Source organism: Punctularia strigosozonata, assembly GCF_000264995.1.
Source record: "Punctularia strigosozonata HHB-11173 SS5 unplaced genomic scaffold PUNSTscaffold_2, whole genome shotgun sequence".
NCBI classification, from domain to species: domain Eukaryota; kingdom Fungi; phylum Basidiomycota; class Agaricomycetes; order Corticiales; family Punctulariaceae; genus Punctularia; species Punctularia strigosozonata.
The window spans coordinates 288827-299408 of record NW_006767434.1 but is presented as its reverse complement, the minus strand read 5'-3'; the positions used below and the strand labels follow the sequence as shown (position 1 = coordinate 299408).

The following is a 10582-nucleotide window of genomic DNA, read 5'->3' as shown; positions in this document are numbered from 1 at the left end:
TGGGGGGGGGGGGGGGGGGGGGGGGGGGGGGGTCAGGTCTTCGCGGCTATGGAGGAGACGAACGGAGACGAACGGACCTTGGCGATCCCGTCCTGGTACGCGCCCATCGCGGCTATCACGCTCAACGTCCGACTATTGATCTTCTGCCGTCCGTCGCTCACGACGCACACCACGACCTTCTTCCACCCCTCCTTGCCCCACGTCTTGCTCCTCTCCCTCTTACACAAGTGCGCCACGTTCTTGATCACGCCGTGCATCGTCCTGCAGAAGAGCTCCTCGTCCTCGTTGTACATCGTCATCACGATAAACAGCTCCGTCCGCCGCGGCGGGTCGTAGTGCACCTGCCGAAGCGTGAAGCCCGAGTCCTTGAAGTCGTTCGGGTCGCACGTCGCGGCCGAGTAGCGCATGTGCGTGAACTCGCGCTCGTTCCGGAGCGCGCACATGTTCAGCAGCTTGGTCGGCACCGCCGAGTCGAGCACGAAGTTGCCGTGGAACAGCCTGCGCCGCGTTCGTCAGCTCACACACACACACACTCTCTCTCTCTGAACAGTAGCAGGTAGGGAAACGAGGAGAGGGGGTCAGGGGGGCAGGGGATGAACGGAGGGATGAGATACGCACTCGACCTTCTTGATCGTCTTGTACCGCCTCGGCACCCTCTGCGGGATCCGTCCATACCGTATATTATTCTCCGACCGGTCGTCGCCCACGATCGGCCGGTCCTCGTCGAACGCGCCGGGGACGCGCCCCGCGCCGGCGCTCGACACCGATCCGGGGCGGCGCAGGAGCGGGATATCGCCCCCGTCCTCGTCCGCGTGCTCGTGCTCGTGCGGGTCGTCGTGGAGGTCGTAGCCCATGCCGTAGGGCGAGATGCTCGGCGGCGGAGGCGTGGGGCCCGAGAGCGGCGGGGGGTAGTACGCGGCGGCCGGGTGCGCGCTGAGGTAGTCGGCGGCGCCGGGCGGGGGCGAGTGCGGCATCGGCATCGGCGGCGGGGCGGCGCCGTACGGGTCGTGCAGCTGTTGCGGCGGGGGAGGGGAGTGGTAGCCTGAGAGACGCGGGTCGGGCACGTTGGGGGTCGCGAAGGGGTTGGAGAGCCCGGGCTGGTACGGCGCCTGGGGTTCGTGCGGGTTGTAGGCGTCGTGCGGGTTGGTGTCGTATGGAGCGGGGGCCGCGTACGGGTTGTAGCCGTCGTTGTAGCGCCCGCGTTGGGCCTCGTCGGCCTGTTTACGACGTCGCGCGTGCGTTCAGATACGGGTCCCCTCCTACGGATTCGGGGGGAGATGGAAAAAACGCACCGGAGGAGGATAGTGCGACATGGCGCGCGTCGGGTCGTCGTCGTACAATCGATGGCTGCGGCGTCTATCCTGTTCGGACGTCGAGGGTTATAGCAAGCCGCGGGTGAAACACAGCCTCGCTGCTTGCTGAGCGAGCGCAGTGGGAGCTCCGGAGGGTCGTCCGGGGAAGCTGTAGAGGACCGGGCGGAGTGCGCGAGGGTTGCTGTGAGCGTTGGCGAAGAGGCTGCGTGCTGCGCGTGAACTGGGCGGAGGCGTTGCCTGCTTGTTGATGGGGGCGGGGAGCCTGCGATCAGCGCGTTCGGTCTCCCGGAGGGGGCGCGCCTTCACGTTCAGGCTCGTGATCGTCCCTGATTTCTCTGCGATACGACGTCGGGACGCGAGCCTCGAGGTGGTCCTGGACAGCAGTACAGGGAGACGAGGTGGAGGGGAGGAGATGGAGCCAGGGAGTGAATAAACAAACAGGCTCAGTGACGTCGACCCGCACGAGAGTCAAACAGAAGCTGTTCTGCTGAACCACCCCGATAAAGTATGTGTTTCTCAGTTTTATATTCGCCCGGGGGAGGGATATGGTGTTAATAAAAGAACAGGTGGTTTTACAACAGCGGTAGATAATGATACAGTCTTGTCACGTATACGACTAACGGTGTATGCGTCGTCGAACGAAAGGGCGAAAGGCGAAAAAAAAAGGGTGAACGATAAATATGATAAGTTACTGCGCGTGCAATCCAATCTCCCCTGCTCCATTCACACGAGAAAGAAGAAAGTCGAAAAGAGGTGGCGTGTGGCGTTGCATTGCTAAACGGGTTCTTGTGGTGGATGGGCGGGCGAGTGACGATGCCGTCGGTTTGGCCGCGCAACGAATGACCGACGAGCGTCTTCACAAACCGGGTGGTTTTCCGGGTGCGCGTCTGCTCATAAAACGACATCAGTCAGACGAAGGACGCGAAAAAAAACGCAGGTACGGTTCGGCTCACTGACCGCTTAAGCGATGACGCACGAGCCGGAGCTGCCCTTGCCGTCGTACTCGACGGGGAGCTTGTCCTCGCCCTCGCCCTCGAACGGGGTAGACTCCGCCTGCTCGAAAGGCGCGGAAGCGGTGGCGGTGAAGAAAGCGACGGCGAACGAGTCCATTGCTGGTTGAGAGGGGGTGGTGGTGGTTAGGTGTTTGTAGAAGAGAGAGGGCTTTGTGGGCGCGAGCAAGCTGGAAATCGCTTGAACGAACCCATCCCTGCAACAACCTGCGTCTTTTATACCCTCAAAGACCGAGACGAAGGGAGGGGAATCGCTGGCCCATTGTTCGCAGGTGCAGGTAGACAATAAGTGTCTCGGATCCGCGATTGCCTGTTGCCAAAGCTAGCGGCCAGGAGGGGGGTGGTCATGGTCGGCGTGCCTGGCCTTATTATGTTCGATTTCGCGCGTCCGGCCACTCGTCGGTCGGCGCCTTCCGCATCGGGGCCACGACGACGCACGCAGATCACCCTTCAAGCGCAGGACCCGAGTTCCGAACCCTATCGGAACCGACCGAGATGAGGCGAAACAAAAGAGAGCGTGTCTTTCGAGAGGACAGGAGTGCCGTTCGCACCGTGACGACTCCTCTGCGACGCAGGCATATAACGGAGACCGGACCCGAGTAGGATGTAGAGACGAACGACTCGTGCAGTTTGCGGAAAGTCTAGACCTTGCTCAGGCCTAGGTGGAAGGACTGCGTCACTGCGAGGACTAAAGACAAAAAGCGCGCCGCGCGTGGCCTTCCGGCCAACGACTGAGACCGAGTAGTCACCACGAAGGCGTACACGACGTCCCTGAACCAGAGTTTTCCCTGGACTTGATGATATCGACGAATACCAGGTGCGAGTAGCCAAGGCGTGTCGAGAGACGCGGTCAAGGCATGACGCAAGGCGCGCGGAAGCTGGCATGCTCGAGCCCGCAGCTCTGCGCGCTCTCGTTCGTTCCGTCGTCCAAATCACAGAAATATTCAACACCGAGTCGCTGGGTTTCGTGGTATCAAGGCTAAGCTCCATCGTACATACACCATCAATCGACGCTCAATCGACCCCATTCCGGTCTCCGTTATATATCATTCCCAGCAGTGCAAAGCGACCTCACCACCCCTCCTGGCGATGGTGGCGGTGGTGGTGCTCGCCCTCGCCGTACTGGCCCTGGGGAGGACCTCCGTAGCCTACTCGCAATGAGCACCTGCGCACATCTTTCAAAAAGACGAACGAAAGTCACCGCCGCCGGGACCACCGCCGTATCCCTGGCCGCCGTACCCTTCACCGGGAGGGCCGCCGTATCCGCCGCCGTATCCACCACCTGGAGGACCGCCGTATCCACCGCCCGGGGGACCGCCGTATCCACCGCCCGGAGGACCGCCGTATCCACCGCCCGGGGGACCGCCGTATCCACCGCCCGGGGGACCGCCGTATCCACCGCCCGGAGGTCCTCCATATCCACCCCCATACTGACCACCACCGCCCTGGTAGCCTCCGAACCCGGGATAGCCGCCGTACGATTCGTTATAGTGCGGACCGCCCGGGTTCGAGTTCCATCCTCCCGCGTGCTGCTGCGTCCACTCGTACCCGTTGCTGCCCTCCCCATAGCGCTCGGCAGCCATCTAAGCAGAGCAGCGATCCCATCGGAGTGGTCAGCCCCTGCGCCGGAATGCGAAGAAGAAAAAAAAGAAAGAAAAGGAGGGGTTATTGAGAGCGTCTCGCACCTGATGAGCCTGCGCGACGGCGTGGCGCTTCGCCTTCTCGCGATCGATGTAATCCAACCCCTTCGTCTCGACGAGCTTGTCGACCTCGGCCGCAGCGAACCCGGCCAGGAGCTCCTTCATCAGTGCATGGCTGTCGTGAAAAATAAAAAGAAAAAAGGCGTCGTGCCAATCAGATCGGGCCCGCCAAACCGTCGCGAACGAGATCTGGGGTAAGGTAGAGACGCCGAACGTACCTAGGCTGCTGCCCGGTCTCGCGAAGGTGGTTCTCGTACGCCTTCATGGCCTCGAAACCAGCAGCGCCCGCGATCGCTAAAGTACCCCCCCCCCGCGATGATGAGCGACGGCCGGATTAACACGATCGAATTGCATGCGGTCACCTTCGTGCGTCCACGAACCCTGGTGCTGCTCGGGCACATACTGCTGCGTGTAGATCTCCTGGTGAACCTGCTGGCCCTGATGGTTCGAGAGCAGTCCCTCGATTTCGCCAAAGAGACCCATGTTGATGTTGTTGATGATACGGACAAGGGTTGAGAGGGTAGACCGGATGTAGCTCAGGGGGCTTTGATCGAGTTATACCATGGCTATTTATATCTCCATCCCCAGCTGGTGGTCGGGGCTATACCGCGTACTCGGGGGCGATGCCTGCGTTACCGCCGGACTGCGCGCTGAGCACGAGGAAGGACAGCGCAATAGAATTCGATGTGAACAGCTTGTTGCGCAGGTCAGATGAGCCGCGGCGAGAGCAAGGCACTGCGGATGCTATAGATTCTAGATCAAGGACTACTGGTATATAAAACATCGACACGAGCATACAAGGGAGTGTTGTGATAACGAGGATAAGTAAACGAGACCATACAGGGTGCAAAAGCAGATGCAAATGAGTGTAAGATTGTGCAACGATAAGGTCAAGTCAGGAACGCGGGGAAAGTAACGAAATCTCGAAGGAGGTGTTTATCCATATATCCGAATCACCGATTCTGCGTAAACACCAGCACGCCCTCCCCAAACCTCGGCACGCTGCCCCATCCGCCCGGAGGCAGCGGATCCGGTTCGCGCAGCGTGCGGTAATGCCTCTTGACCAACGCCGCCTTGGCCCATGCCCGCATTTCGTCCTCCTCCCGATCCCGACCGGTGGTGTACCTCCTTTCAGGCCGCGCAGGACGCGAAGGCGGCGGAGGAGGAGGAGGAGGCACATACGCTTCGCTCTCGGCGTTGACGAGCCCAGACTGCGGAGGCGGGCTTTCCTCCAGCGGGCTCGACGACGTCTCCGACGACGACGACGCGACCTTCCACACCACCCTCGACGGCGTCGCGGGCAGCGACGGCCGCTTCGGTCCCGGCTCCGGATCCAACGTCTGGCGGACCGTCGACATAGGCGCGCGCACCGTGCTCGCCGACCCGGGGACAGAACCGGGATCCGCCCACGCGTAGTGCTGCTGGAGGATCTGTATCTGCAGCGGCGGCGCGGCCCTGGCCTCCTGCGCGTTAACACGGGCGGGCGCGCTGTCCTTCCGCTGCCGCGTGCGGGGCGGGGGCGCCGGCGAGAGCGAGTCCATGAGCGCGATGGCGAGCGGCGCGGTCGACTCGTACGTCTTCGCGCGCGGCGTTTTTCCTCTACCGGCGGCGTGACTCCCGCTCCTGCTCGTCGCGACGGAGGGCGCGATCGACCGCGCTGATGACATCGCGGGACGCACGGGTGGGGGTGGGAGTTGGGGAGGGTAGTAATAGTAGTGCGGCGCGGTGGGTAGGGCGCGAGACAGGGTCATCACTTCCGTAAAGTCCGACAGGGCGCTCACTTGTGAGGCGCGCCCAGGCTGTCGCAATTGCTGGTCCGGTCGCTGTTGCTGGTCCGGCTGCGGTTGGGGTTGGGGTTCCGGAAGCATTTGCTGGGGGGCAACTCGAACCTCGGGAGGCGGGGGCGGAACGGGTTCCCCATCGTCCGAGGACGACGAAGTCGCGTACGCCAACAACACGCTCGAGGATGACGACGACGACAGGGACGTCCTCGACCCGGCCGACATCGACCCGGACAGACTGCCCGCCTGCGCCTCCTTCTCCTTCTCCCCCTCCTCCTCCGACCGTGACGATCCCTTGCGCATGAGGCACATCCACCCGAGCCGCGCCGCGACGTTCGCCGCCAGCGGGCGATGCACCGGATCCGGCGCGCAGCAATCCGCGACGAGCGCGCAGAGCGCGTCTTCCACACCAGACACGGCCACGGTCGGATCGCGTTCACCGATGTTCCGAATAAGCGCTGCGGGCTCCGTTCCCTTCGACGGGCGCGATCCCTTGAAGACCTGCCAGGGTGGAAAACAGGAGCTCAGTTGGTCGCTATCAGAAGGATGGAAAATGATAGAATGGATCTCACCTCCACAATGGTCAGACCGAAATCGTACACGTCGCTGTATTTGTCCGGGACACTCTGTACGCCCTCTGTAGGCGCGTCGAGCTGTTTCAGTCCGTATCCCACCAAAGCGGCCTTCTGATCGGCAGAGACGATCACGTTGTCCTGCGCGACCATATCAGCTCTTTGCACATTACACTGAGTATGGCAGAGGGAAGACGTACCGCCCGGAGGTCGCCATGGACCACGTCTTTGGAGTGTAAGCATACGAGGCCTAACGACATATCGTGCAACTGGTTGAGTTAGCGACAGGTCAGTGACAGGGTCCCGCGCGGGCAAGGACGAGGTGATGGAACATACGAGCTTGACCCTATCCGCCTCCGGATGCTGTTCCAGGTACCGCGACGCGTTCCAGGTCGGCGACCGCTCGTACACCACGCACGGTGTATCGTCCGACAGACAGGCGCCCATGTACGACACGACGTTATCGTGCTCGAGCGACCTCCATTGTCCAACGCATTCCTCGATAACCTGCGCGAACCGCGTGAGCGCTGAAAATTGAAAGAACATGCCATCTCGGACGTACCGGTCGCGGGATCCCACGAGGGAGCGCGCGGACGCAGACCGCCGCATCGTAAAAGCTCCCTCCGAAGAGGTGTGGGCCGAGCTTCGCGGTGGAATCGACGATGACGTCCAGCGCGCTCAGGAAGAAGCCGTCGGGCGGGGTCCGAGACGGAGTCCGAGACTGCGCGCGGTATATGTGCTCGAGCGCACGGCTCAGCAGCCGTCGCTCGACGGAGTCTTCATTAGCCAATTGCGATAATCGCTATTGCAGGTAGTATGAAAACAAGAGATGAGCCAGAAACGCGTATACAGGGGAGGAGTCACGCCGCACCTTCTCAATGCTGAGCGTCGCACTGTGAAACATGACGGGTTCCACGCCGAGAGTCTGTAAAGTCAACGGGGGAGAGTCGTGTTAAGCCAGCGAGGCCAGTCAGATGATTGCATATCACAGACAACTCACGCGCAATATCTCGTTGTCGTTCTCCAAAACCGACCGGAGCATCGCCTCGAACATCTGCGTGTCCATCTCCCTCGCCCTCTTCGTCTCTGCGTCGACCCGTTGCAGATCTTGCTGCGACGCCAACTAGCGGAGGAGATTTGAGGCATTTAGCATACACGCGTCAAAACCGAAAACTGCTTCCGCGTGCCAAACTCACGTCGAACGTCACCGAGAACTCGCCCAGAGCGCCGCTCGCGGCCGCTATCCGTCGGCTGACCGTCTCCTTCCACAACACGCGCTTCAGCATCGTCCCGTCCGCCAACGTCTTGATCAGCATCCCAAGACCCGCATACAACCTACACGAAAAGTGACAACAAAACGTCAGCCGGACAAGCCTGTACGCGAGAGAGCGAGAGCGAAACGGCGTTTGAACTAACCTCCACAGTCGCCTCAAGCTCTCTACGACGTCCGCGGGCGCGCGCCAGCCCCTCTTTTCCTCCGCCCACGCGACGATCTCCCCGACGTGCCCCGCGAGACCCATACACTCATACGCGCTCTGCTTCGCACCCGGCCTGGACGCCAACTTGCGGATAGCCAGCGCGGCGTCCAGCACGTCCGCCAGCAAGCGCGCGATGCGTCCGTCTTCGTCGCCGTAGCCATCGCCCATGGTTGTTGTCCAGTGAGCACGGAAGGAGTAGCAGTCCTACCGCGAGAGGAGGAAGGGTAACAGCGGAGAAGGAGTAATGATACGCTCGGCCGTCCCTCACATCTCGGGGCAATGAGGGCTGGTCGGTAGGCCCGGTGATCTGACACGGCAAGAACGGGGGCGGCTTCCCCGCCATCTGCTGCAAAGACGGAGCATATGAACGAGTCGTTCTGATACGGTCGAAGGTGCGGTGCCGGCGCGAGAGCAGTGCGCGGTTTCCATGGACGAAGCAGATGGTCATCATGGTCGCGCGTTGATCCTTGTGTTGATCGCCTTCTATCCCGTTTCTATCTCGTGTTTTCGTCATTTTTCCCTGCGTTTCGCGACTTTGCGGACGAAAGCGTCATCCTATACTCGTATACGAGTGCACAAAAATAGGTCGGGCTCAGGACGAGGTGAGGACGGAGCTGGTCGGGCGGTCAGTGCCCACCATGAGATAGGGGCATAGAGATCGCAATCGGCTAGCCAGCACTGAAAGCAGACAAAGTCGGGATACTAGTACACACACACTACATACTTTCCACAATCAATGCATTGAGTAGATACCATCCAAACCCTGGAGCCAAACCGAAAGATCATCTATGCAGCAACGCCCGCCTCTTTCAACTACCAAAGCCTCCTAACCCGCCTCCCAAGCCGCCCACACCTCCACCTCCTAAAAGGCTCACCACGCCGCTCGCCAGCTTGGCGTAGCTCGCGCGCTTCTTCGCCTCCGCCTGCTGCGTCTGCAGCATCTGCATCACCTCTGTCCCATCCGTCAGTCATCCGAAGGTATAACAACAGCTGCAACTCACGGCTGTTACCCGCCCCGTACGCCCCAAAGCCCGAACCTATGCCCATGCCCATGCCCATGCCCATGCCCATACCCGACCCAAAGCCACCAAACCTACCCCCACCCAGCATACCCGCCACCATCGCATTGCTCCTCGCCCCACTGCTCGCGATAATCGCCTGCGTCTGCCACGCCGTATACGCGTTCTTCAGCTGCCACTCGGGCATATACGGGAACGCGCTCCGCGGTATCGGCGCGGGGAACCGCGCGTTCGTGGCGGGGTCGACGAGGCCGAACACGTTGAGCGCTTTCTGGAAGTGCCGGTGGGACGCGTCCGGGTCCGCGCGCGCCTCGAAGACGGCCATATGCAGGAACCCGCGCGCGTCGAGCACGGGCACCGGGGAGCCGGACGACCCGGGCACGGGCACGAACTGGTACGGGACGGCGGCCATGTCGTAGAAGGACTGGAGGGAGATGCACACCGCCTCCGCCTATAGGAATGTGAATAAGTGGATGCGTTAGAGGGGGGAGTGGCAGGTAGCGATATGAGGAGGGGGCGTACGGTGCCGGGCGGGGCGCCGAGGGCGGTCATGAGCCACATGTACTTCGCGGGCTCGAGGCGTTGTGTCCCCCGCAGCTCGGCCTGGGAGCAGTTTCGGTCGATGAACATGAACAGCGAGTCGCACAGGCGTATCATCAATTCGGTCGGCCTCCCGTTGTCCATCAATCTGCGCATACAAGCCGCAATCAGTTCCCGCCTTCACCACGCCAATACCGGTTTGGTTTGGTATACGCATTGGATGATTGGACTCACAGGCCCCAGTACGCCTCGCCTCCAGGGACCCCAGACGGATCGTCGAACGACGTCGGCCTGTAGCCCGTGCTGTACGCTTGCTGAGGCTGTTGCTGATTCGGATACGGCGGATTGTCGTATCCTTGTGGACTATGCGGGCTTTGCGGCTGCTGACTCGGTCCGCCGTATCCTTGAGGCCTCTGCCTATAACCACCCTGACTGGAGCCGCCCCCGTACTGCATCCTGGAAGTCCCGTTCGGCCTTGTTCAGCCCGATGAAACTGCGACAAGCTCGACGGACGGAGGCGTCGGGAGAGGCTGAGGACAACCTAGGCGTGTATGAGACGCGGCCATCAGGCACAAGGGTGATGAGTAGTATATGGTTAGATAGCAAGTGACAGGCATGTGACACAGCGGAGGTATACGCTCGCCTCCTCTCCAGCGAGTTGACGTACTATATGTAGTGCATCAAGGAGTGATTCAACACTTATAGAGTACCCTACCTGTGTCTGGTTCAAGCCTCAAAGTCAGAGCCAAGGTCGACCGATATCTATCGGATGCATTGATCGTCGATTGTCGTACAACAACCCATCTTACAGTCGTGAAAATGGACTAGCAGGAATACAACAGTGGTGGGGAAGCTGAAAAATACAGCTCATGCAAGGGGCAGGGGTTCGACGATGAGAGCGGGGAATCACTTCAGCAACTCCTCGACCACCCTATCGTCGTTGATCTTGGCGACGTTCGCCCCGCGGTAGTTCAATCGACGAAGCACGTCAATCTACGGACTTTACGTTAGATGAAAGAGAACGCGGTAGGATCACAGACGTACGACTTTACTCCGCTCGAACCCGAGCGCCTCGAACTGCTCGACATGCGCCCGCTCGAGGCCCGCTATCGCGATCTCGTCCCTCCCCGCCGCCTGCCCTCCTCCCGGCTGGCCGCGCGTCTTCGGAT

General features: G+C 61.1%; 5 protein-coding genes across 5 annotated transcripts in view; all 5 read right to left on the bottom strand.

Annotated features, from left to right (window-relative positions):
• The window catches only part of PUNSTDRAFT_59962 (glycosyltransferase family 2 protein), a gene marked incomplete at both ends in the record, with an annotated part of 3620 nt that extends 2766 nt beyond the window's left edge, over positions 1–854 (bottom strand). The window contains 2 exons of the mRNA XM_007379713.1: positions 78–498; positions 619–854. Of these exons, the coding sequence (XP_007379775.1) occupies positions 78–498; positions 619–854 (657 nt within the window). The remainder of the gene's footprint in view (positions 1–77; positions 499–618) is intronic.
• A 2398-nt stretch (positions 855–3252) lies between these two features.
• Positions 3253–4552, bottom strand: PUNSTDRAFT_49511 (uncharacterized protein). The gene is made up of 4 exons (XM_007379712.1): positions 4386–4552; positions 4242–4317; positions 4009–4138; positions 3253–3471 (listed from the first exon to the last, which is right to left on the bottom strand). Exons 1-4 carry the CDS (start codon positions 4504–4506, stop codon positions 3370–3372), a joined length of 429 nt encoding a protein of 142 aa, XP_007379774.1. The 5' UTR covers positions 4507–4552; the 3' UTR covers positions 3253–3369.
• Positions 4553–4791: 239 nt separating this feature from the next.
• PUNSTDRAFT_49507 (uncharacterized protein) lies at positions 4792–8078 on the bottom strand. The gene is made up of 6 exons (XM_007379711.1): positions 7793–8078; positions 7573–7711; positions 7377–7499; positions 7248–7301; positions 6665–7178; positions 4792–6611 (listed from the first exon to the last, which is right to left on the bottom strand). The coding sequence occupies exon 6, from the start codon at positions 6105–6107 to the stop codon at positions 4977–4979; it is 1131 nt and encodes a 376-aa protein (XP_007379773.1). The 5' UTR covers positions 6108–6611; positions 6665–7178; positions 7248–7301; positions 7377–7499; positions 7573–7711; positions 7793–8078; the 3' UTR covers positions 4792–4976.
• A 470-nt stretch (positions 8079–8548) lies between these two features.
• PUNSTDRAFT_49504 (uncharacterized protein) lies at positions 8549–9978 on the bottom strand. Its single transcript, XM_007379710.1, has 4 exons — positions 9648–9978; positions 9396–9561; positions 8856–9324; positions 8549–8806 (listed from the first exon to the last, which is right to left on the bottom strand). Exons 1-4 carry the CDS (start codon positions 9866–9868, stop codon positions 8664–8666), a joined length of 999 nt encoding a protein of 332 aa, XP_007379772.1. The 5' UTR covers positions 9869–9978; the 3' UTR covers positions 8549–8663.
• A 341-nt stretch (positions 9979–10319) lies between these two features.
• PUNSTDRAFT_130473 (uncharacterized protein) lies at positions 10320–10574 on the bottom strand (the record flags this gene model as incomplete). Its single annotated transcript, XM_007379709.1, has 2 exons — positions 10320–10406; positions 10458–10574. Coding segments are annotated over 2 exons (204 nt in total), but the record flags the coding sequence as incomplete, so codon positions are not given.
• Between the last annotated feature and the right edge of the window lie 8 nt (positions 10575–10582).

Coding starts and splice junctions, on each gene's coding strand:
- PUNSTDRAFT_49507 (XM_007379711.1), bottom strand. CDS start 6,107: ATGCGCAAGGGATCGTCACGGTCGGAGGAGGAGGGGGAGAAGGAGAAG.
- PUNSTDRAFT_49511 (XM_007379712.1), bottom strand. CDS start 4,506: ATGGGTCTCTTTGGCGAAATCGAGGGACTGCTCTCGAACCATCAGGGC. Junction 4,318..4,385: donor GGGTTCGTGGACGCACGAAG/GTGACCGCATGC, acceptor GGGGTACTTTAG/CGATCGCGGGCGCTGCTGGT. Junction 4,139..4,241: donor GAGACCGGGCAGCAGCCTAG/GTACGTTCGGCG, acceptor TTTTCACGACAG/CCATGCACTGATGAAGGAGC.
- PUNSTDRAFT_49504 (XM_007379710.1), bottom strand. CDS start 9,868: ATGCAGTACGGGGGCGGCTCCAGTCAGGGTGGTTATAGGCAGAGGCCT. Junction 9,562..9,647: donor GGCGAGGCGTACTGGGGCCT/GTGAGTCCAATC, acceptor TTGTATGCGCAG/ATTGATGGACAACGGGAGGC. Junction 9,325..9,395: donor TCGGCGCCCCGCCCGGCACC/GTACGCCCCCTC, acceptor ACATTCCTATAG/GCGGAGGCGGTGTGCATCTC.